At 31.3% G+C, this 27465-nt stretch overlaps 1 protein-coding gene across 1 annotated transcript in view; it reads left to right on the plus strand.

Annotated features, from left to right (window-relative positions):
• The window catches only part of MS3_00002262 (uncharacterized protein), a 57923-nt gene extending 30458 nt beyond the window's left edge, over positions 1-27465 (plus strand). The window contains exons 8-15 of the mRNA XM_051209835.1: positions 1651-1922; positions 5374-5500; positions 7545-8193; positions 12486-12641; positions 15711-15950; positions 19717-20097; positions 21389-21462; positions 25543-27465. Coding sequence (XP_051075299.1) covers positions 1651-1922; positions 5374-5500; positions 7545-8193; positions 12486-12641; positions 15711-15950; positions 19717-20097; positions 21389-21462; positions 25543-25681 — 2038 coding nt within the window. The 3' untranslated portion in view covers positions 25682-27465. The remainder of the gene's footprint in view (positions 1-1650; positions 1923-5373; positions 5501-7544; positions 8194-12485; positions 12642-15710; positions 15951-19716; positions 20098-21388; positions 21463-25542) is intronic.

The raw sequence follows: 27465 nt of genomic DNA on the forward strand, positions 1-27465 counted from the left end.
CTCATATCACTTACTTACCTACGCCTGTCACCCCTCGTGAAGGAGCAAAGGCCGCTCACCAGCATTCTCCATCCAACCCTGTCCTGGGCAATCCTTTCCAGCTCCTTTCAATCATTATCCATCCTTTTCATATCTTCTTCTATTTCCCGACGTAATGTGTTATTTGGCCTTCCTCTTTTCCGCTTCCCTTCAGGATTCCAAGTTAGGACTTGCCTCGTGATGCAGTCTGACGATTTGCCTAGTGTATGTCATATCCATTTCCATCGTCTTTTCCTAATTTCTTCAGCTGGAAGCTGGTTTGTTCTCTCCAACAAAAGGCTGTTGCTGATGATATCCGGCCAATGGATGTTGAGTATCTTGCGTAGACAACCATTAAGAAATACTTATACCTTCTTGATTGTGGTTGTAGTAGTTCTCAAAGTTTCAGCTCCGTACAGTAGAACTGCCTTGACATTCGTATTGAAGGCTCTCACTTTGATATTGGTTGAAAGTTGTTTTGAGTTCTATATGTTCTTCAATTGTAGGAATACGGCCCTTGCTTTGCCGATCCTCGCCTTTACGTCTGCATCTGAACCTCCTTGTTCATCGATGATGCTTCCCAGGTATGTGAAGGATTCTACATCTTCCAGAGTTTCGCCATCAAGAGTGATTGGATTGCTGTTCTTCGTTTTGAATTTGATGACCTTGGTTTTCCCTTTTGTGTATGTTGAGGCCTACTGGTGCAGAGAATGCTGCTACACTGTCTGTCTTTATCTGCGTTTGTTCGTGTGTATGCGATAAGAGGGTTAGGTGATCTGCAAAGTCCAAATTGTCTAAATTGATTCTGAGCTGTCCATTGTATTCTGTGTTTCCCCTCAGATGTCGAGGTCTTACTCATATCACAGGCAAAACATTTAAAATGACAATCAAAGGAAAACAAAATTCAACTTATCACTGAACTGGTAAATACCTAACTAATCATTCTAAATGAATATTACGTCAGATAGTTGTTATTAAGTTCATTTTGTCAAATAATAAATATTCTTCATTATAGATTAACTATCAGTTTCTTTTGGCTAAAATGAAACATGAATCTATTACACCATAGAACTATCAAGAAAGAAATTACTATTCATAAGAATAAAAATAATATGGCATATTCAATTTAGAGATAACTTGATCACCTCAAAAGGCATTACTTACTTACGCCCGTTACTCCGCGTGAAGGAGCATAGGCCGCTCACCAGCATTCTCCATCCAACCCTGTCCTGGGCAATCCTTTCCAGCTCCTTCCAATCATTATCCATCCTTTTCATATCTTCTTCTATTTCCCGACGTAATGTGTTATTTGGCCTCCCTCTTTTCCGCTTCCCTTCAGGATTCCAAGTTACGGTTTGCCTCGTGGCATATTCAATTTAAAAGAAACAAGTCTAAAAATAAACAACTATGCAATGATATTATCATGTCTTTTAGAAAACATCAAACCTAATAACTAACAGTTTATATATTGATACTTTACAGAGCTATCAAATGTTTTATTGATTATTTTTAATATATCGGTTTTAAAACTATGCATTGTCGTTTGTAGTTTCTATGAGACATAATTTTTTTAATTATTGTGAGCTTAATTCTGTATGAATAATTCTATCATTTTTTTTATATTTACCTTAGGCAACCTACTTCATGTCCTAGCAACGTGAATATTGATTATAATGTTAATGACATTAGAAATTCTAATGAACAAACACCTTGTGTAATAATTACAAAAAATGATGATAATTCAATAGATAAGTTGTCAAATCCCATAGAAATTAAAGGAAATATATGTGGAATGAATTCAATTGAAAAATATGATATTGAACAAAAAGATAATGAAAATGTGATTACAACGGATGATATGAATATTAGTTCGGCTACTTCAAATTTGAAGAAATGTGATTTAGGTAGGGATACGTTATGAATTATTGATAATGATTTTAATCTATAAATTTGCATTTTATCTGATTAAATAGTACTTAAAAACATAACTCGATGTTGTGTAATATGAAGTAAGTGATAATGTTAATGAATAACAAAATGAAGTGATGTAGAGGCTGGTACTGTGTCAAGCCCATATAGATTATTATAGCCTCTGGACAAATCAAACTACTCATTCTTCTCAAGCCACATTTTTACCCTTTCACTTATTCGATTATTAACCCCGACGGTTTTTTATATGATCATATGTGTGTTAATTACTTACTCTATGCATCATGTGTCTGTAGCTTAATATTTGTTTAATTATAAATATCTATTCACACTCAATTAAATCGTGTTAACTCACGTGCCTTCTCCGGTTCGTTCCACTTTGCTCTCACACTCACTCTCCTCTGTGTTCACTTTCTGCGTTGCTTGTGGATTTTACCAATTATGAACAATACACTATCCGTAAAACTGTTGTTTTTGTCTTTGAATAATCTCGAGTTAATTCATAATACTACTAGGATATTTAGCCTCTCTAAATACTCAGTTAACGGGATATCATTTATTGGCGTCGGATATAGAAGAATTAACCTCTACAAAGGCATATTCTCTAAACATACATGTAATCAGTCTATTGTTTAAAGAATGTAGGCTTTGAGAAAAGAATTATAACAAATAAACAGTTACTATGTTTTCTGTTTGCATCAAAACCTACGCTTGTTTAGTGTTTCAGTGAATTTTTACTTTCATTTGTTACTAATCCATGTTATGAAAATGTGTTTCATAAAGTGATCTAGTTCCCACCGGAAACATAAAAATAATAATCTGAAGTTATAAAAAATACGAATCTCTATATACTCAGTGATTTTTGATTTGATTTAACTTCCTCTGTTTCATTATCACAGGCTTCAAATTCTAGGATTTGATTATACATTTAAAATTTGTTTCATTCTACAATTCCCTCACTCTTTTTGATAGTAATTATTCCCATTTTTTAAAAAGTGTTTATCATGAAATTCAAATTCTTTTATGTGATAAAAATGTTTCATTGAAAAACAAACACGACAGGATCTGATATTCCCTAAGGTTAAATATCATTTTCACATACAAGTAGAAACTTTTTTTTTGTAATATAATACTTGTAAGTAGTGAAAAATGTTTGATTATCAGTTTTTTTTTGTTTTATAAGTTGAATCATACGTTTATGAACAAGCATTTAACTGTTATCGACTTTTAAGAATGCCAATTTAAAAATAAGAATAGTTTACTGAATTCATAATTTTCAATATTCGAAATGTTGCTATTCTTCTGGTTATAAAAAAAATTGGATAAGATATTACATTTTCCTGTTTGTTTGTTTTTTTACTTCAATTTAAGAACATTCTGATCATTTACGAACTACGGGTAATGTATATTTCATAGTTTAGATTAAAGGCTAATCTTAATCAAACCCCTGTGATAAACGAAGAGGTATTGGACAGCTGTTTTGTCCTAGCACGAGATTTCTCAACAATGTACGACGTGAATGATAATGTAAGACGGTTGCACTATTTCACGAATTGCTAAGTTAGACCTGTAAATCATTGAGTCGCGGCTCTGTGGTCTAGAGGTTAATCAAAAAACAATGGTCATTGGTTCGATTCTAAGTGAGGTCGTTAGTGCATATTGCTTACGAACTCCATAGGATGACGAAACAACTATGCATTTCTCCCTGATTGTCAATGGTTGTCTAAATAAGATCATCTAGTAAAGCAAATTTTGCACTCATCGCACACTCTTATACTATTTTTCCTGTTTCAGTTTATTCCACTTGATAGCTTTTTTACTAAATCATTAACTTGGAATCTACTTAAATTATTGTTTGGATGATGAATCTTTGAGTAAAAGCTGGAGTTAACAAACTGAAATTAAAGTTTTTATAAGCAACTTATTCGTTTTATAATTTGATTCAGATTAAACGAAGCGTGTAACACATTTTATGCTTGAACAATTCCACTTTTTACATAATTCTTGTGTTACGTTCGAATACTATTTGTAACTTAAATCTCATTTTTCTAATGGATTTATTTTAATACATTTGAGTAGTTGCCGGTAGTTGTTAGGGTGACCCTGAACATGCGTTTTATGTTAGTTGGGATTCTTCAGCAAGTTACATTACAACTTATTATAGTTGATAAATGCCAGAATTGGTTTCTATGCCATCTATCTACTAGACTTGTGAACGAAATCTATTGATTCTATATTTTGTGTGTTCGAATTAGGAACAGTTCATCAACTACTGTCCACTTTGTGTATCACAAATTTCAGTATATAAATTTATTGTGCAAATGCTTAAATTACATAGACCTCATTATAAGGCTCTCATGAAAAATATAAATAATCGGAAAATAACAAATTCAGAGTCCAGTTTTAAATCAGAACAGTAGTAATCCCTTGTTTATCAATGGATGTGCTATTGATTTTACGGCCCCTTCGCAACCAAAAACATTAACTCAACTTCGTCAAACTAAATACTGTAGTTACTAGAAAAGCAGCGAAGATATCAAAACAAATTGATCAACTATGTTCAAGAGTTTGGTCAAATTACTTCTTATATTATTCATGTGTTAAATTGTCTCTTTACTTATAAATGATAGCTTAATAAAAGTAAGTTTATTGATATTTCTGATTTTCGAAGTTGCTTAATATAATCAGAAGACCTGATTAAGTAATTTCAAAATTTAAAGCTGACAGTAAAATGTATCGCATCCATCAAACTATCAGGTGAATGTTTTAAACACTTTATATTATCAAAGTAACAAGTTGACTTTAATAACTTTGGTGTTATAGAACCAAACCAGTAATACTTTTGATGGAAAAACCATGGTTCTTGGGATCAATTAAGCCAAATGCTAGTTGGAAACACTGTATGATCATTGCTCAACAAATCGCTTTTCAAGTGAAGTTATAAATAACAATTATTGGATTCCAACATCTTCCAATTCTATGGTATTATTTACTCAGTAAAACATAGAAATCTTATAAATAAAGATAGTTGGTGGCTAGCAGTAGAATCCAGGACGCTTGTCTCGCTCTATTTGGGACTCATCAGCTGGATGTATGTTCCAGATTTGATGTTCTCTCCGGGACTCGAACCCAGTACCAGTCCTAAAAATCAATGGGAAGATTCAAATAAACCTAGTGAATATAAACATCATAGCTTTTGTCCATTGAAGATACAAGAGTTCTTGCTTCCCAGTTTAAAATATCTCGACTGCAAATGATTCTTCAACTAAAATGTTCTGTATATCCACAATTATTCTATATACTACTAATGTATTCTGTTTGCAGATGGTCATATTATTATAAGTAATATATTAGTAAGATTTCCTATGTATATATATTTATGCATGACAATTTTTTTCTCATTTATGTTCTTTTCCTTTTGTTTAGGTGATAATCCATTTTATTTATGTATATTAGCATCTACTAATTCAGTTGAAAATAACAAACATAGAAGACATCCATATTGGTTTACAGTTCAATCAGAAGAATATTGGTTTTTAATACCAAATGAAAAGTAATCATAATTTATTCGACATTATGTGATTATTTATTGAAATGAAAAGAATATTTTTATCAATGTTTTCTAATTTACTGAGGAGTCCTATACTAAAACGAAACTGCCGTCCACTGCTTCCAGATTTTCAATAGTGGTTTAACTTACATCGACTCATGTATTCAATAATTAAAATTACTACAATCTCCACAAATCACCATTCCAAAAAAGATACTGTTTGAAATCTTTCTTATATATTTTGAATGATTAAATTATTACGAAACTAAGTCAAATATAAATTATAATGAGTTGCTACCTGATTGTCATTCCATCTTGAATTTCTAACTTTAAGTGAATTAGTTGCGCATTACTACATTTTTTTGAGTAACCTTAATTAAACTTTGAACAATTCTGGAAATAATTCAAATTGTTCGTAAGAGGTCGTGTTTCTTGATAGTCGATATTCAGATCTAAATTTTTGTTAGTCTCCGTTAGTATGTCATCAATTCTGAGTAGATGACTCTATACTAATTTCAATTACAGAATTTTTTATATTCTTAAACTGTAGCTAGCAGTTGAATCTAGGTTTCATGTTGCATTTCATTTATATCCTTTCATCTGAATACTTATTTTATTTTAACACGTAGAAATTGGTACAAGAAGGCAGCAAATATATCTGCACCACACAAATCGGATGATTTGTGTGAAAGCTAGGTTACCTCTCGAAAGCCCAAATCAAAGCAGGTGGTCTTCTTAAGAGGCCACACTCTGAGCATTTGACCTAAAGTCCTGTTCCACAAGGCAGAGGAGCAACGTAAGGAAATAAAGTCCCATGGTAGTTGGTAACCCACAATAAGCTAATATGCTATTTGTTCCCATAGGATCCTGGATCCCATATGCACCATTGGTTTAGGATCAGGGTTTTTTAACTCCCCTAGGTAGATTCTCCATGTCCACCAATCCAGTTAAAGCATCAGAAATTCACTTTTCGTTCCCTGAAGTTCGTAAGCAACACCCCCATCGCGAGAGGGTAGTGAATAAGACTTCCCTGGCCTAATGAGATTGCATCCAAGAAAAAAAATCAAATTCTAGTCCTGAATATGAAAAATGAGAAAAACACAAACTTTTATGAAAAAAAATATCATACACATTGGACACTGTAGTAACTATATGAATTACGTTATTACAGGTTGATAACTTACTACGGTTTGAAGCTATAGATACTAAGTTGACTACTAGTGTAAATATAAATATTAGAATGTTTGTATATCTAATTAACGAGTTTTAAATAGGAATGAAATGAATACTGGGTATTATATTGATAGCTTTAATATAAAAACATTACATCTATGTTATTATATGTTTGAATATGTTACTTAATTTATTTCATCATGTAATACATTAATTTTATATGTGAATTCATTCTTCTGTATAAATGATAAAGAGAAACACTTCATTAGGTTAATAGTGAATACATATTGCTATTAATTGAAATAGACACGAATAAAATCTGAATTACTTTTTATCATTGGCTTAGTATAACTAACTTAATCTAAGTGGACATGAATTTCTTCAAAGAAAATCTTTTTTGTGACAAACATGCCTATGCTCCTCCACGAGGAGTAACAGGCGAAAGTAAGTAAATAAAGCAAGAACAAATATTGGTGCAGAATATGAATTCATATTATTTCGAGGTTTCTCGTCAGCTGCTTACAAACCAAAAAATGTGAATTCATACTATTCTGCACCAATATTTGTTCTTGCTTTATTTAAATTCATAAAGGGAACCAATTGCATGAAAGTAAGTAAGTAAATTAGAAATTGACTTAGTAGATATATCAAAATGATGCATTAAAACTTTTAAATGAGTTGTTGTTATCTTCTGTTGTAAAACAGCTGAACAGTACCATTTACTTTTGGATTATTTATCAGCTTGATTGACTGATAAGTCAGAAACTGTTTAGTAATCAATATAGATTTTTATTATTTGGATAGTTTTTCATTAGCAGTTGTGCTGTGAACACTTCTTCCTTTCCTTTTTTTCCTAAACTTATGTTTAAAACAGATCGAAAATTTTATTTGACTTCCTTCTAACTTGTCAATTTCATGAATACGAGGATGATGTTAAACAGGGCACAGATATGGAGGTCAGTCAATTATCGATTAAAAGTACTGAAATCAAGGATACGAATAAAACCAACACAATCACTAGCAAACTTCATTCGAAATCATTAGGAAATTTAAATTTTTTCAAATCATCTATTGTCAGTCCAGTTTCAAGTGAACGTTTCTGTTTGGATGATGGTGGTAGTGATGATGTTGGTAAATTTGAGAAGACACTCCATCGTCATCATAATCACAAACATACTCATCGACATCATAATCATTGTCATTTTGTAGTTGTCCCAAACACATTCGACTGGGTTCTACCGCGTATCGGTATTTCAGATGATCATTCTCGCACATTATTAATTTTGAAAAATCAACAAAAGTACACACCAAAAATATCTAGTTATCAGAATGAACACGGTCAGCAAAATTGTCAGTCAAATGAATTGAAAGAATCACAGAACTTAGAACAGACAACAAATAGTTCTTCCCTTACGGATACAACAGATATAAGCAAAACAGTAGAAATTTGTGATAGTATACCTTCTATGGAAGAAGAAAAAGCTGCGTTGCAACTACTGAAACGTGAAACTGTCAACTGGGAAGTAAGTTCTTTAGTTTCTAAAACTTCATTTTAATTACTTTTATTTCATGATATGACAGCTGAAAACTAATAGTTGTTTTTTAGTTAATATTTTCATTTCTAACTAGATATACAATATCCATATTGAGTAATGAGTATTCCTGTGTTGATCATGAAAAAATTCGATTTTCCGGAATTTGTTTTTCGTCAAAGATCAGAATTGAAGGAGGAACCACCGAAGACATGAAAACAATTGACAATTTCTTGGATTTTGTGTAAGGCTTCGCAGCAGCGTGTATCCTTAATTCCCTAAAGTTTCGAACGTGGGAGCTGCAGACTTCATAACCAGTGAGCTATTTAGAGAATACTGAGTCAAATTCCCATGATCTACACTTCAACTGGATCGTTGCACAATATCCCGAATTTCACTACACTTACATATTGAACATGATAATTTTTTTCAATCATTCGTCATTTCACTCAATAAATCATTTATCATTAGCTTTTACAATAGAACACTTCATTCAATTATACATTTAATTGAGTAATTTTCTTTTATCACAAGATGATTCGCATTCAATTCAATATAAGTCATTTATATATAATTTTCTTAAACTAACTAATTCCTTGTTTAGTGGTTAACATCACCATTTCGTACTCTTCTGAATAATATCAATAAATTGGTAAGATAAAATATTATAATAAAACACTTAGAATGTTTAAACAGATTCATTCTAGTTTACATGGTAGTTTTCAGTTGTGTTTAAATAATTCAATAGTTGAGATCATGAGTCAATTAAAGCTAGACCACCATGTCAAACCTGAAAGCACTGGACAACCGTTTCGTCCTATTGTGGGACTCCTCGGCATTGTGTAACCACGACTTCGCCGCGCGGGACGAAACGACCATCCAGTGCTTCCAGGTTTTCCATGGTGGTCTAGCTTCAATTGACTCATAATCCCAACTATTGAAATTACTTCAATCTCCATAAAACCCCTTCTGATACTAATTCACAATTCATTTTAAATAAATCATCATTTTTGACACACAATAATTTGTGGTGATTACTAACTGAACTCTGGATTTATTATGATTTCTGTTTTTTTTACACTCTTAAAAAAAACTTTGTTTTTTCCTGTTTAGTTTGTCATTTGTTGATGATACGAAACTTCTGGATAAAAGTTATATACATTTCAATGCCTATTCTTTTTTTCAGTTTTCATTGAAAATTGATAGTTATGTAATAAAAAGGCTATTTTAATTTAACGTATTTTTTTGTGATCAGGATCATTATAACATAAGAAAGATTGGTTCAATGATGAGTTCTCTTTTCGGTGAATTTATTTTCAAAGTTATACAATCGCATAAATACATGCCTATTTTTCAAGATGATAATAATAGTGATTATTAAATTCTATTAAACATGGTAACAAAGAGGTAGAATAAACAAAAGTAATAAAAATATATTTTTAACCTGGGAAACTAATAAATAGGTTTATTGATAAAGCCTTAAATATTCACCATGAAGATAAAGAAAGACAGTATAATTGGGAAAGGATGGCTTAGCATGATGTGATAAAATGTTGAAATTGAGATGAAATGTGATTGAGAGGACCAAAGAAAAAGAAATAAGCCAACTGGGAGTAAAACATCGATGGAGAAGACGGAGGGGGAAGCAACCGGCTGTAAAGAAAGAAAAGTATAAAGAAGAAGGTATATTATCAGACATTAAGATCATGATAGAAGAAGAGGTTGTACAAATTTCTTTTAGATACACAATTCTAGTTTTCCCAGATGTTTAGCTAATGCTTCGGCAATGTTAAGAAGATGCAATATAACTGCTTTTAGCAGCCTTCCAGTTACCTTGTAGATGATTTTGAACGCAGAGTCTGTCTTGGTTTAATGACTTGTGTTCACAAAGTGCTCCATTATAGAGCTTCTTATTGAGCCGTTTCCACCTCTTTTCGGCCAATCCCGGTAATGTTCTTGAATTCTTTAGGATAAAGTACGCATCGAACGACCTGTAACACCTGGCTCCATATGAGCAAATAAATTGGTTGGTTCACATAGAGTTGGTGAGATGAGATAACATATCCATAAGGTTATTGATGAACATTGATCAGCTGGAGAACACAATTCGCAACGTTGCTGCGAAGAACATTCTTTTTAAAAACTCAGAAATACTCCTCTTTAGGACGTCTATAGCTCTTTCACCCTGAAATTTGATGTTCATGTAAAGTGTTTTCTTTTCAAAGCCGAGGTTATTTATGTTTTTAAGGTGTACAAAAGAGACCAGTAAAATTGTGGATGCTATTTTCTTTTACTGATACCACTTATAAAAAACAGTTTGTTTTAAACAGATTGATTATTATCAATAAACTTTATATAAACTTAATTTGTTTATTACTTATAACTTGTATCCGAATAACTAACAATAAGCAACATGGTATCTTATTGACTAGTAGTCATTCAACTCATTGAATATAAAATACATAAATTAGATTTATTAAGGGAAATACTGTTCAATAAGTGAATAATAGTTTCATAGTTATCTCCATACGTCTACCTCAGTTGTATTGCTTTAATCATTTTCTGTGTGATTTATATATATTGCATAAACAACATAATACTAATCAATGAATCTTATATGATAACTTCTTATAATGAGTTTTTCAGATATATTGACTCAATTTCATTTATATTTTCCAATTATAATATAGATGGAATTAGAATTGATATGTGACGTATGTATGTATAGTATTGTTAGCATTATTGAAAACTTAGTCGTCTAGAGATTAGAAACTAGTTTTACTGCAATAAATATGCAACTGAGCCCTGTTTTTTTAGTTTGTTTGCTTTTTCATTATTTGTCTTCATAATTCCACTATTGTTATTTGATGTTCACCATCCTATTTCTATATAATTTTTTAACTCTAACCATTTTCTTGATTATATCTTTTCTGGTTATTACTTACTCTTGTTTGGGTTTCACTTTAGATAATAATTTTATGACATACTGACAACGTGGATATAACAGAAAATAATGAAACAAAAGATATTATCATTGATACTTTATTTACTAAGTTCCTGTCAACAATTTGTATATTCATCCAAATGCTACATAAGTGTGAAACCTAAAACATATTATTTAACGCTGAAATCGTTAGTCTCATCGATTTCAATCATTTATATTTATAAGCAGTGATGGATAGTGGCTAGCAGTGGAATCCAGGACGCCCGTTTCGTCCTATTTAGGACTCGTTAGCTGGATGTACCTGAATCTCAGAGTTGATGTTCACTCTGGGACTCGAATCCAGTACCATTCGCTTCAAACGCCATCGCGTTATCCACTTAGCTACTGAGTCCTGACAGCCACTTGATTGTGCGATGGGGTGAATTTAAATCCACTTGGTATTGTTTGGCTTGTATCTTCCCATTTGTATTTATATTTAGGTTGATATTTACGACAATGAAATGTAGAGCTCACGTAATAGTTAATTAACTCAATGTTTTTTTGACACATATTATGATGAGTTTCATTGTACTGAACGACATCTTCAGCACAAACTTCAAACTTCAGGACTTTTACCAGAAATTTAGCTCAGAGAACAAAAGTCTATCAAAATCATCTACCTGAGCTACAAATCTTCTCTACGTATGCAATGATTAAATTTGAATCCGTAACTTAGATTAAGGTAAAATGTTTCTTTTTAGTTACTTAACCAGTGAGTTGAGAACTATATACAATCCAAAAATATTTTTCACTCGAAATAACACTAACTGCTCAACTGTTAAAGACTGTAAATTATTAAGCAATTAGTTTATCCTTGTCTGAAACTCTTCAAGCTTGTGGTTCTATAATCAGTCAGTCAGTAACAACGTAGAAATTCGTACGTACGTACATAAGTTCGAGTTGCCATACCACATTAGCACAGAGATGCAGTTGTCGATTCAAATCCCTTAGTGGTAGAGGTAGTAAGAGTATAAGCAGTAATCAGAAACATTAGGGTCTGAAGATGTAATTCAAGGAGTATAATCCAGTGAAATAAATTTGAGAAGAGAAATTTGGATCTATAATGTTTCACATAGAATCAAGTCAATATTTTGCAGATCACGCAAATATTACTGTTCACTTTTTTTTAGTTAGCTGAGTCAAAATCATACAGTTTGATAAGTGTAGTGTACCACTAGGAAATTTGCGTTTTGAACTTAATGATTTTATACTTAAATCTTTCTGTCAATCAGATTGCTAATTGCTTCACATTTCTAACATTGTAATGTTTTTTCTCTGTATATTTCTTGTTACACACAAGTTGGTTAGTTCAAAAGAATTGGAATTGAAAGACTTAGAAGAAGAAAAAAGAAAACAATTCATGTTTGACTGTATAAAATTGGCAGAACCAGAATTGTTGCCAATACCTACTGCAACATCGAACAGTGAAATATTTGATGTACATAAAGTTCGTGATGTAAGTAAATATATGTACATACAGAATAAGTGATTACTGTATTTCATCTACCATGTACAGTTTTATGTACTCAATTCTAAGTGTTACACTGTTGGTTAAGAATAATGATGTAATCCATATTTTTGTAGAAAAGTAGCTAAAACATGATGGTTGAATTGTTGAAAATCGGTTACATGTAGTCTCATTATGATGCTTTATCATTATTTAGTTTCCATTTCAAGCCTTATTTTGCTTAATGAGATTTCCTAACGAGTAATATCATATCTTAAGATGTGCATTATGAAAATACATAACATTTTATCAGAACAATATATTTTGCAGACTGTAGATGTCGGAATATACACTAGATGCATATATGTTTGAAATAATCTACTATCGTTTTCAAAAAAACACTAAATTTGTTTCCATGACAAATAACTTAATGTAGTAGCCCTTTAATGACATCCTATTCCATGAGAATTATCAATAGAAATTTAGGAAAAAATCATAATTTTTTCATTGAAAGGACCAAAACGTTTGAGTAGTAGTACTCATCAGTAAAGAGCGAAACAAGCTTACAAACCTTGTGAAGGCATTTTTCGATGTAGTTTTGTTCTCTGAGCTGGATGGTTTGGTTGTGAAGCTTTCATCATTCTTCTGAGCGACATCATCCGCTTTTACCGATGTAGTGTTTTTCCTAGTTGGCACAATTTATTTTGTAGATGATGTTCGGTTCTTTTTATTTTGCCATTTCGTCCTTTGGTTTGCATAGGATTGATTGTAGTGCTCCTGTTGGTTTGTGTGCTACATCTTTTCCGAAAGGCTTTAACAATGTCGTTGTAGTTTCCGGCACGCCTTTTATATATAGTAGGGTGATCCTTTTGTTTGTTTATGTACTTGACTTTCTTTTCATCTTTGCCTGCATTAACATCAATTGGCGGTCAAACAGCATGACATATCCTCACTTATATTAATGCATGTGGACAAATATGGACACACATTCGATTGGAAAAATGCGGAGATCTAGAATAGAGGCAATTCTAAAAACGCCAGAGAATTTTTAGAAGCTTAGCACCCAAGTCACTCAGCAAGCACATTGAGATCGATCCACTTTATCAACCAATCAGAAAACATTATGGACAAACATAGGACCAAAAGCAAACCAATAGGAGATACAACCAAAATAAAGAAGTAAACAGTTACAGGTTTAAGGTCAGGAAGAACCAATCAGCATCGAGGTCTACAGGACAAGCTTTGAGCTATATGTAGAGAAATTCAAACACTTCACTTCTTCTCGAAGTTTGTGCTAATGATGTCGTTCAGAAGAACGATGAAAGCTCCACGACAAAACAATTCAGCTCAGAGAACAAAAATCTATCAAAATCATCCATCTGAGCTACAAACCTTCTCCACCATCTCTTGTGAAGGCTGTATTCTGGAACAATATTGGTTGAATTAGAGCTTATTGCGAGTTTTCATCAGAACAGTCAATCTCATGTGGTGTTCATCAGAGCTGCCCACTATTCGCTTATTCAACATATTTTTTTCAGCGTTATTCAGTTACAACCAGAAATACTTATTTTAGCCTAAATCACGAAACTGATTAGGATGATTCTTCATATTTTACAAAATTTGACCAACTTCTGGACATACGTTAAATCCATGATATAAGATTATGTTTCATAAGATCTGCTTCTACCTGTTAATTAGAACCAATATGAATCAATAAATATCCACGTTGATCACCCAATCAATATAACGAAATACTAAACCAACTGAAGTAAATGAATTAATAATTTTATCACTGGTTTTATCTCCGAATCTCAATCAGAAATATTCCCAATGACATGATTAGTTGAATAACTATGTTAATATACCCTGGGAAATCAGAGATATTACTGAGCTAAATTAATTTAACAATAAGTCAATTCTCAAAATCAGACTAATCGGTAACTAATCACTTTTACTTACTTTTAAACCCCGTATATTTAAAAGAAATGATTCATATTGCAGAGGCTGAGATTGATGTTCTGGACTTAACTGGCTGGGCTAGACAGGAAGCGAGACCAATCAGGACTCTAGGCTGCTCGCACTTGTTTTATGTGTCACTGGTTCGATCGGTAATTCGCTGCTCTCTGATTGGCGGCATCGTTGCATTATCCAATATACAGGGTACACAGGTTCACAAGTTATAACAAAATAGAAATGTATGGAACTAAAATGTCATGAACTGAAACTATTTTAGAAAGGTGCTTGTTTGATGATTCTTTAAATTTTTGAAAAATTCGACAAAATATTTGATTTATAAAGTATATTGAAATATCGTTGACAATTGTAAGGGATTTTTGAAATAATGATGTATTCAAAGAACAGAATATAAATAAGAACTTTTGTCTAAATTTGAACGAATAGTTTCACAATATTTTTTGGCGTTGAGTTAATATGAGACATTAAAGAGGAAGAATGTATTTGTAAAATCTCAGTGAAAGAATTTGAAGTAAATCCAACGGATAATTTTGTTGGCTGATTATATTTTCCTTGAAAAAGCTTGGACCAGATTGCCAGGCGAAACGTTGGATTTACTTCAAATTCTTTCGCTGAGATTTTACAAATACATTCTTCGTCTATAATGAAGAGAATATAAATTGAATAAACGTTATTATTATATGATAAAATGAACTACGTGCTAAAATATTGGAAATATAATAAGTGATAAGTATGGAGTTAAGTTTATTAACTGATTAGTTAAGTTAGTCAGATTGTTTGTTTTAGATAGCTGCATCCGTTTTTCTGCCTAACTATTATAGATGATAACTAATGTATATTTTGTATATATATATCATAAGTAATCACGTTTCATTAGGACCTATTACAAAAGTATTCCTACTAATTCAAATAAGTAATACATTTTTAAATCTAGAATTTATCTATGATCGCTACCGTGGATTTTGCTTAGTTTAGTTCTATATATTTTGAGCATTCTATGCTTATTAATTGATCGAATTGGCTGATTTCTTTGTACTGTAAATATTTATTTACAGTATTATCATAGATTATTACATAATTTATATTTTATTTTTATTCAATTAGCTTTTACAAAATTTAACTCCTGACGCTGAAGGTTTAGACTGGATATTAACTTACAGTACTTCTGTGCATGGATTTAGTTTACGATCGTTATATCGTCGATGTGCCAATAGTTTGACGGAATCTTCAAAAGATAATTTACATTGTACTATGCATACAAAAATGAAACATACTCTTATACCGAATTCACCGCATGCATCAAATCAGCCATGTATACTAATCATACGAACATCAACGAATGAGGTTAGTTTTGCAACTTCCATTCATCTAATGATAGAACTTCTAGTGTATTTTTTTTCTGGAGAATTTCACAATATTTCTCAAGTGTCTCTCTATCGGAATATTTATTCAATGATCTATTCGTTGAGAGTGTTTTTTTGGGATTGATATTAAGAAAAATTCGAATATAGTTTTTTCTTTGTTTTCTCCATAATTTTATTTATCAAATGAGATGCTCCATCACATGATTGTTCAAGATAATCACTTATACGTGACAAACTTATTTTCTAAATTCAGCTTTTTTAGTCAACTTCAATAATCGAATCACAATAATATTCGCAGAATGAATTGCATCGATTAAATTGTATGAGATTTTCATCAGCTGAGTACAACCTGTAAACATTAATGAGTAAACACAATTTAGAAAACAAATATTTACCTCTCTTATAAGATCTTCAACTGTTGACTTCACACACTGTAAACAAACTCCTAAATACAAAATATTGAGAAAATAAAATACTCAAAGTTCAGTTTTGTTTGTGAGTAAACAATGATGTTTCAAGAAAATATAGAGTACACATGGTGTACAATATTCCAGTGCCATAAGAAAGATTGTGGTTAACTAAAATGATTTTTATATCTCTAACTAAACTCGAGTACTGAAATTTAATGCCAAGCCATTGAAAACTAGAATGTGTTAAACATCTGACTCTCAATTATAACGCCACACTGGGATGAACATATGATTTTTAAGTTACATGGGATTGAATTGGTAATCCACAATCCAATGTTGCATAGTTCCTTCGGAAAATGATATGATTATCACACATCACTACTTAACAACCTGACTGATATATATTTAGTATTCAGTTCAATGCACTAGTAAACTCTAATCTTTCTTTACTGACGAGACTAATATAACATAGTTTGAGCAATTTTCTAGTTATTAGTAAAAATATATCTAAATACAGATCACTGATAGCGACAATATTTTAGTGTTATATTTGTTAAGATCTACTTATGATCATCATACGATCCTAATGGAGTCAGATCTCGGTCCACTTAGGAACAATGTATGCAATGATTTTTAAGATATAATATGTTATATTTATTTGATATACCAAGTTAGGCATCATTCGTGTAACTGAAATTTTAATTATTTTATATATATATATATATATATATATATATATATATATAAAGCGAATAATGGTATTTTTATTCTTAATTTATCTCAACTAATAACTGATGAGCTCTTATTGGAATGATAAAAATTACTTTCATTTCAATCTGGCAAGAGAATAATATAAAGGTAATTTGAGGAAGAAAAAACATTTCTCACCTTTAAACCAGTCAGTCAGCTACAACGTGGGACTTAGCAACATATATGCATCGGTTCAAGTTGCCACACCTCATTAACACAAAAAGATGAACACCAAATTCATAGAAGTAGTTAATTCAACGGTAGTAATACTTAAAAGAAGGATATAAAGTAATTTTAATCCGACGGTTCATTGGAAGACAAAGAGTGTATACACTTACACCATTGTGATAGATTTTGAGACATGTCACCAAGAGTCTCCAACGATTGGTTACGATAGTCACACGGACCCCAACCAAGTAGCCTGCATCTACCAACATGGTTCAGACCAGAAGTTAGTGGCTATGTGGATTGATGGCACGTTTTGGTTTGTCCGCCCCTCACTTTATCCCAACCATCTCCAACACTAGTCAGCACTGCGCGTCGTGGTAAACGGTGTTCACGCATTCATAACACGTGACCTAACCATCTCAGTCAATGAAGATTCACAACCTCATCAACTGATTTACCATCATTTCCTAATACCCTGTGTTTAACCTCACTATTACTTACACGGTGATCCCAGCAGACGCCAGCAATATTTCTAAGGCATCTGTGGTCAAATACTAGTAGCTCACGAATATCTTCTACTCCTAATGGCCATGTTTCGCAGCCGTAAAGTAGAACAGAACGAACTACCGCCCAGTAAACTCGTTCTTTCATTGATAGTCGGATATCTCGCGTTCGCCTTAGGTGGAGCAATCACATGTGAATATTATTCTAACTACTCTAATTTGTGATATTAATATGACTTTTTATCAAAACTCCTAATTAATAGTTTACTTCTGAAACTTTTACACAATAATTGTGAAAAAAACCTACTGAATAACGTACAGAAGCCAATATAACAAGTGAACAATGAACTTGAGTAGTAATGCATCAAATTCACTCTAAATATTTCAATCACTCATATAATTTTTATAAATTATGCAGATATATGTCAGTGTCATAAAAATACTTAATACATTTATCCCAGTTTTTCTGATGAAATGGTTACACTCTTCAATTGACCATCTTCATGAATTTCAACACAATTTGATAAATTCGGCATCATCATAAACTATAATAGATTATAATTTTAACTATTTCACTGTATTCACACTATAATTACATGTTACCTGATTAGTTGATTATGTTTATTGACTGGTCTAATTTACTTAAGAATAGAATTAAATAATTTTAGATTGAAAATTATTTCTTTGAAGAGTAATCCCTACTCTGAATATCATCTGTAAAGTCCTAATCGATAATTATAATGAGTTGAAATGATCTTAATGACTGGTCAACTATTTATCAAAAAAAAAGAGTTTGGAACTATAAATTGCATTTCTGCTTTGCGAGAAAATTAAGTACTTTCAAATTCAAAGAAATTAGTCCCTTTGATGAATTTCGATATTGTAATAAGAAGACGATCTGGAACTTAAAACAAACTGTTAGCATAGAATTCAAAATGACATTGTGAATGATTATAAATTTTTTTTAAGTTATGAAGTGTAATTAAGAGATTGTAATGTTGGTTGCTACGTCAAGCCCACACAGCTTATTCTAGCTTCTGGACAGGCCAGTTTATCCATTCTTCTTGAGTCACGTTTTGACTTCGATAATTATTCACTTATCAATCCCGACTGTTTTTATATGAGCGTATGTGTGTACACGTCTTATCCTATTCATCATATGTCTGTGACCTATTTTTATCTGACTATAAATAATAATTAAATCTTGATTAAATGAAGTTGGTTCACACGCCTTCTCCACCGTGCGTCATTTGGCTTCGTTCTCTTCTATTCACTTCGTCCCTCTGTCTGTTCAAATCAATCAGTGTACAAAATATATGTATTCGAAATCCTTTTTCATATTTGAATTATTTTAATTCCATTATTCACTAACACTAGTTAAGTCGATGATTAGATACGAGGATAGGCGACGTATATTACGATAGCCATCATTCAATTGAGATCACTAATACGATCTAATTGGAGTCAGATCCCGGACCACTAAAAAAATCATGTAATTGAAAAACATTAAAATATATCATTCCTATCTTATGATGAAACTACAAAGTGAAATATTGTATGTACATTAGTAGAATTAAGTACTCAATTAATATGTTATTATTATTTTTGAACATGTATTTGCCTGATATTTGACCATTCTCCTGGATCATTAAGTAGGGATTTATAACTGTAGAACCTGGAATGAACTTATATTGAAAAATAATATTCTTCGTTCAATAATTTGCGTGTTTTTAATAAAAATGAAGAATGCTTTAAACAATTTTTCTATAGTGATAATTATATTTTTTATGATATTCCAATGAGTAGAAATCTGTATTTCTGACCTACTTCTACTTAATGCTTAATCTATTTAAAACTATCAAATCCAACCATGTTACTTAGAAATTTTTCTATAACTTCTTTTCTAATTACTTAGATATTTGGAGCAATGCTTAATACACATCCTTATCCAAGTAATGGTCGATTCTATGGTAATGGATCTTGTTTTGTATTTCGATGGATCAATACAACTGATTCAAAACAAGATCAATTAAAAGAAAATAGTAATTCTATCAATGAACAAGATTCTATATCTTTATCAGCTACTTCTAATAAATTAATGAATATACCAATAGATGTGAACTCTGCATCAATATCATCATCGGCATTATTAGTAACAGACAATCATAATTCTGATCTAGTCTCATCTTCGTCATCATTTGATATGAGAACTGAAACTGTAACTAAGGAATTCGCACATTTATGTTATGATGATAAAAGAGAATTTCCAGAAAAGGATAAAAAACAAACATTCCAAGTAAATCAACTGATAATAATGATAATGACTGTATTCATAAGAATAGATATACTGTTCATTTCATTTGCCACAAAATATTCATTATTACTTTGTCATAAACGAAACAATACCTAATAGTCCACAGTATGGGGTTGTGTAGATTGTTGACTATTGATTGAGATCATGAATCGATTCATGCTAGACTAACATTGAAAACCTTGAGTCCTAGTGAGAAGCTGTGACAAGTGAAGCTAATCAATGTCTTGTGTGAGGCAGTTACCCACCGAACAAAATAGAAGATGATCGCGCAATATCATGGATTGGTTGAAATTAGACATTAACACCGTTGGATGCCGACTCAGTGGTCTAGAGGCTAGGAGCATGCGCGCGAGACCGGTGATCCTAGGTTCGAGTCCCATACACAAGGTCGTGAATGCGCACTGCTGAAGAGTCCCATGCTAGGATGAAACAGCCATCCAGTGTTTACAGGTTTTCAATGCTGGTCTAACATTGGTTGACTAATGATCTCAATCAAAAATCTAATAATTTATTATTCATATTTATCCCTATTAAGTCGAACATTAGTAACTGAATATCAACAATTTCATTTGGTAAAATTGATAAAGTTAATATGTTTCTAAACAGAAAATTATCCTGCATTTAATGATCCGTACTATAATATATTTCATCACGTTCATATAAACAATTAGCTAAAATATTATACTGTTAATTGATATCGATTTCAAAATAATCTCATTTCAGAAAGGGTTTTGTGGTGATGTAAAAATTTCAGTGGTTGAAATCATTAGTCAATTGATATGAATCAACATATGCTCACTAGTGACTGGCTTCAAGAGGTATTTCCTGGAGTTCTAGTGAGAAGCAGTGACCTGTAGAGTTCAACCAGGTCTATTGTGAGATAGTAACTCACTGAAGACATTGGTGGATGTATCGCCCAATTTCGTGGATAAACGCTGTTGGATGCCGGTTCAGTGGTCTAGTGGTTAAGCGTTTGCACACGAGACTGATAGGTTCTGTGTTCGAACCTCGCAAGGTGGGATCGCGGATACGCACTGCTGAGGGGTCATACAATAAGAAGAAATGGCTGACCAGTGCCTTTAGGTTTTCCATGGTGGTCTAGATTTAATTGACTCATGATCTCAACTATTCAAATAATCTCATTTGTTGAGATATTATTATCACTAGTATTTCAAATCGTTTGTAAATCCATATTAATTTTTCTTTCTATATTTCGTTCTTACTACTTCATTGCGTTATTATTATAATTGTTTTTTTATAAACGTTACTTTAGAAATTTATATGGAGCGGTAAAAATTCCTATTTTATTAATGGTGATTATGATTCGCTTACCATAGGATGCTCTCAGTAAGTGAATTTCGATTTGTATTTTGTTTTGCTTTATTTCCATTATATATTTTTTCTATCCCGATCTTTCGTATACACATATCTGTGTGTATAACTTTTCAAGAGTATCAAGCAAATAGATACATAGAAATACAAACATAACATTGGAAAGTAGAAGTACACGTGCTCTCTACGTGTGATTTAGTTAAGTTAATAAATATTATTCTTTTTCTTTTGGTTTATCATTTGACCAAAGTATTTATGGACTTCGTTTATTATACTAAACAAATTTCTTTTCTAGGTTAGAAATGTTTTTTGTTTAATGGTCTGTATAGTTTTTTTTTAAGATAACCAATAATCTTAGTAATAATAATGACAATAACCGTACAGATAGAATCAACAAAATATTATTTATTACAATGCTTACTAGATTTAGAAATCGGTAGGTAACCATGAGAACGAAAAAATTTTTGGAGAAACAGGAATTTTGATTGGTCAAGTTGAATATTTAGTTTTATGCTACAATATTTCAAAAATTATCTTATATATGGGTTAGTTAAATTACAAAGCTTCTTCTGTTATTCTTTCTTATGATAAATTGTTTTGGTAGGCATTTAAAGAAAACTTGAATATATCAATGGATATTAAACTAGTTATTGCAAAGATATATATCTTTTTATCAGAAGGGGTTTTGTGGAGATTTTAGAAATTTCAATAGTTGAAATCATGAGTCAATTGGAGCTAGGCCACCACGGTAAACCTGGAAGCATTGGATGGCCTTTTCGTCCTAGTATGGGACCCCTCAACAGTGCGCTTCCGCGATCCCGCCTACCTGCGACAATCAAATCCAGGACCATTCAGTTTCGCGCGCGAACACCTAACCATTAGACCACTGAGCCGGCATCCAATGGTGTTAATGTCTAACTTCAAACAATCCACGAAATTGAGCCACCGTATACCATTGTCTTCAGTGAGCTGATATCTCACAACAGACCTGATTGAACTCCACTGATCACGGCTTCTCATTAGAACTCCAGGAAATGAAGTTGAGTCCAGGCTCAGTAGTCTAATGGTTAGTCGCTCGAGCGCGAGACTGATATGTCTTGGGTTCGAATCTTGTGGGGGCGGGATCGTGGATGCGCACTGCTGAGGGTCCCATACTAGGACGAAACGGCCGTCCAGTGCTTTCAGGTTTTCCATGGTGTTCTAGCTTCAATTGACTCATGATTTCAAATATGTTTGTTTTCCAAATACATTCACATTATAAAAATATCCAAAAACTTAATGATTCTAAGTCAACTTATTTGGAAATGATTATCAGTTTATATTAGCAGAATGAAAGGAATCAAATAGTCTATGATTTCTAGAATAAGTTAGGATCTTGTTTACTTTTATATTCGAAGAAAAACTATGAGTTTATATCTTTTAATTAAGCTGTTAAAAGCAATGGTAAGATTAAAGAAAATTAAGAAATCCATTTTCAAATAACGACTTGAATTCAAATCATTTTTACTTATGAAGTGTACACTATTAAAAGCATGATTGATCACCATCATAATCACTATGTCTAAACCCAAATTTTTTTAATGAAAAGCTGTATGCAGTTTATTGCTTTTCCAAGTAATTGTGTAGTATTTATTTGTTCTACCAGACTAGAAAGTATTAATTCACTACATATTTTACCTGTTTGTGTTAAATAAAATATCGGTAAGACTATAATTTAGGGACAACATTTGAACGACGCTACAAGTGATCTTGAGGATATCCACTTACTTACTAGGGCTAGATGAGAGTTATGAAGCAGCTTGTAGAATAAGGATAATGATTTACAGTTGATGGTTAGGGTTAAGAATTAGATTTATGGCTTCTATTACGAACTGATATCAACTAAAATGTCAAAACGCTATTTAGACAAATGGATGAATGAATTTCGCGCTGAAATCAAAAACCTATTATCCTAAATTTGACTGGTTTGTCCATAAATTATAATGTCAAAATATCTCTTGTATTACATACAATAGTGTGCGTTAATAATTTGTTAAAGTCTGACTTTTTATAATAAACATTCATTCTCTATTCTGAAGAATTTTTCAGATGAATCAACAGCCAATCATTCTTATTCCAATAAACAAATTTAACTGTCTATGATGAATATGCATTTTGTGTACAGATTTTCTGAATATTTCCAATATACTCACTGCTTTTAGTGTTGAGAATAGTATTGAAAATGCTTATCAGTTATGCAATTGACTAATGAATGTTGAAGTCAATTAACATAGCTTAGCAGTGACTTTGTAAAAATAAAATCACTCGGGTCTTATTTGCTAGATCACAGTTGTAAATATCGTCCTGCCTTTCTTCCGTATGAGCAACTAGTTAACATTGCTAACAACATCATCCATCAGCCCTATATATAAGTACACTTGCTCTTATGTGAAACAGGCTACATAGGCCGCACAAAGCGAACTTTTTCCAAACGCATCTATGAACATTATCCCGCGTGGCTTTGGAAAGGTGACTGTACATCAATCAACAGTTCAATATTAGAACATCTTGTAAACTCCAGTCACATGACCGCGTTGACATGTCCTTTTAAATCATCTATATAGTCAGATGATTTTGTCCGCAAGATGCGCAAACTAGTAACGTATGCACTTCTGGATCACTAGGAACCCATCTTTTAAACCTGAACTCTATGTGCGAAGGAGATATGTGCAAGGCATTATTTTTCCATGGCCTTAACATTTAATTCTCATAAACGATAATTTGGTTTTATTATATCCTTCTAATGCTCTTAATTTTAGCTATTCGATATTATTATTATCTTTACGTTTTTAGCTGATTCTTCATCCTTCTTATTCCTTCCACTGTTCAATGTGCGTTTAGTTTAATCTTTAAACAAGCACTTTTACAATACGTTTATATGTACTAAATGTTAAAAAGCTAGAGACAGTTAAAAAAAATTGTACATATTTTTAATAGTAACTGGATTTCTAAAGGTTTGTTCAGTTTATTTTTTGATCATATGAGTGTGACATTTTCCTGTTAATAGTAAAAACATGATAATCGTGTATGAAGAATTAGATTCCATTCAATACAATGGTGATATTGAAAGCGATAGCTGAAAACTTTGGGTCCTATTGGCTTGAAATTGTTTGTAGTGGCGTATTTGCATTCACTCATTGTTTTGCATTTAGTTTGGTTTGTTGGGATTCTCTTGAACGTTTTATTTCCAAGAATTCGTCTATTCACAAATCATAGTGTATATGTCTAATAACTCATACAACAGATGAAATTCTTATTGCTTCCAGGAATCTAATATTCATCTAAATAATTTCGTCTTTCGGTGCTGACATGATGCGACAACTTGAAGCAATGCACATATGTACTAAGGTATATGCTCTTGATCGACTGTTATTTTCTCCGAGAAACCAGTAGATCATGTGACTGTGAATGGACAGTACTGAAGAGTTTTATAAAAGAATGAAATATATGTGTACCATATCACAATTTTTAATAATTCTCAAATTATTATAGACTGGTGGTGTTGTACTAGAAAAGACTCGTCACTAAGATACATGAAAGCTTGAAGAAAAAATACCATGTTTGTAATTCTCATTCTCTAATCCCCAGTTATCCATAAATATGTGCATGAAAAATTGAAATGAATTCTTACTAAACATATAGGTTTCCTTAAATTACCAAGCAGTAATTAATAATCTATCCTAAAGTGTACGTTTTTGTCATTCAAATTCAGTATTACGAACGAGCTAATATCTTTTTAATAATTAGATTCATGAATCGATCTAAGTTAGACCACCATTAAAAATCTAAAAGCACTGAGAGGCTATTTCGGTCTAGTATGAAGCTTTTCATCAGTACTTATCAACAATTCTGTATACATGACTCCAACCTAGAACCCTCGGTTTCACGTTCAAACTCTTAACCTCTAGACCATGGAACTGGCATCCAATATTTTTTCCTACAGTTTTTTTCGACTTAATTCTTACGTTCAACATTGTTTTTTTCGCTGTGATCATTTCATTATCTCCTTTTCCACATAATTTTTCATTATTTTACTTCATCTTTTTTACTTTTCAGAGGTCATTCAGCAATTCAACTTGATGATAATTTATTACATGGACATAGTGTCAATTGTGAAACATTTGATAGTCCACAATTAACTTTATCATCACCAGATTTTGTGATTACCACACTTGAAATATGGTCATTTATTTAAAAAGAAACTTTTTTTAAATTTTTTTTGGGGGGGAGAAGGTTGAATTTATTATATATTATGAACTAATAATTCCATGTCAACTATACAAAAAAAATAATAAATTAAATCAATACAGATATAATATTTATTTCATTCAATATTTTTTTTGTTATTTGTCGTTTTTTCTTTGTTTTATTTTTTGTTGTTGTTGTTCCTATGGCCTATTTATTTATTGAATTATTATTAATATTAATATCAGCATAATTTGTAAAGTCGTAAAAACCGATTCCAACTTTCTCGTTTCATTATAAATTATACTATATACATATATATACATAACTATTCTCTTTTTGTGCAATCCTTTTGTATGATTACCATATTCTATTCTTCATTCTTAAAAAGAAAAGGTTCAGTTATATGTATTTTAAGTTCAATTGTGATACCAATGATTTTTTTACAACTACAACAACAACAAACAGTAGTTTTAATAAATGATCCTATTTATCCAGAACATTCTATTCATAGTTCTTTTACCAAGACGTTTAGAGAGAAACAAAAACAAAAAAACACAATGTAAAACGTTTTATTTATCAACAAATTTGATTATTATTTGTTTAAAATATTGGATCTGTTTCAATAGATGATTTTATTTTATTTTTCTTTACTACTATCTAATGACAATTAAGTAATCATAAATTTCTTTTTTTTTTTCAGATAATTATTTCATGTCACAATTAGATATTTTTTTTATAATATTCAATTTTCAATTTATTTCATTGTTACTATGTAATTATTTTGTTTAATTCTGTTGAAAGTATGAATACGAATACATTCTATTTATTCTTATTAATCATATACATATATATGCATACTTATATAGAAATGCTTATAGATACATATTCATTTATAGAGTGTAAAAAGAAAAAGACAATTTGTGATCTACCTGTCATTATATTATACTATTCGAACAACAACAACAACAAAGCTGATCATGCGCACAGTTTCTTTTTACAATTCAATTGGTTAATTCATTTCTTCAATGTTATATTATTTCTATATTGATAGTAATAATAATGATGGATATCAAATTGTTATTTGAGCAGTGAATTTCGATAGATTGTTTCAACAGTAAACAAACCATTGGAAACAAGAACCAGTGTTATGAATTATTTATCTATTTAATGTCATTATTTAATTGATTTGATAATATTAATAATCTATGTAGTAATGATAATATAAATAAGCATTTAAAATGAGCCTTTCTGATTATTATTATTATTATTGTTGTTAGTTTGCAAAATTCTAAAGTCATTCATAGAAATCTATATTCATAAACCTGTTGGTTTTAGTCGGATTAGTTAATATCATCTATATTACCTTGCTTAGTTGAGTTCCACACGATAAATGGTTGAGGTTTTTGCATGACATAATTTAATTTAGGTTGGCTTAATACAAATACATCCATTCTTTATTTTCTATGTTAAGTCATGTACTTTAATTTATTTGTCACATTGTTTTATGAACTAACATTTGTATGTCTAGTCTTTTGATCATTGTTAGAACCAACAATTCATTTGTTATTCACTTTTTAAATTGTATATTTCTGTATTGATATTGTGTGTGGCAAACTGGTCTAATGATGCACATTTGTACATTGATTTATTTAAAGGTATGTATGTTGCATGTGGAATCATTTTAGAAATAATAAATGAATATTAACTAGACTGTTTATTAATCTAGATTGTCATTATTGTCAGTGATTGACAAAAATTACGGAAAGAACCAACCTTATTATTAAGACTGTG

The sequence above is a fragment of the Schistosoma haematobium genome, chromosome 1 (assembly GCF_000699445.3).
Source record: "Schistosoma haematobium chromosome 1, whole genome shotgun sequence".
In the NCBI taxonomy this organism is placed as follows: Eukaryota; Metazoa; Platyhelminthes; class Trematoda; order Strigeidida; family Schistosomatidae; genus Schistosoma; species Schistosoma haematobium.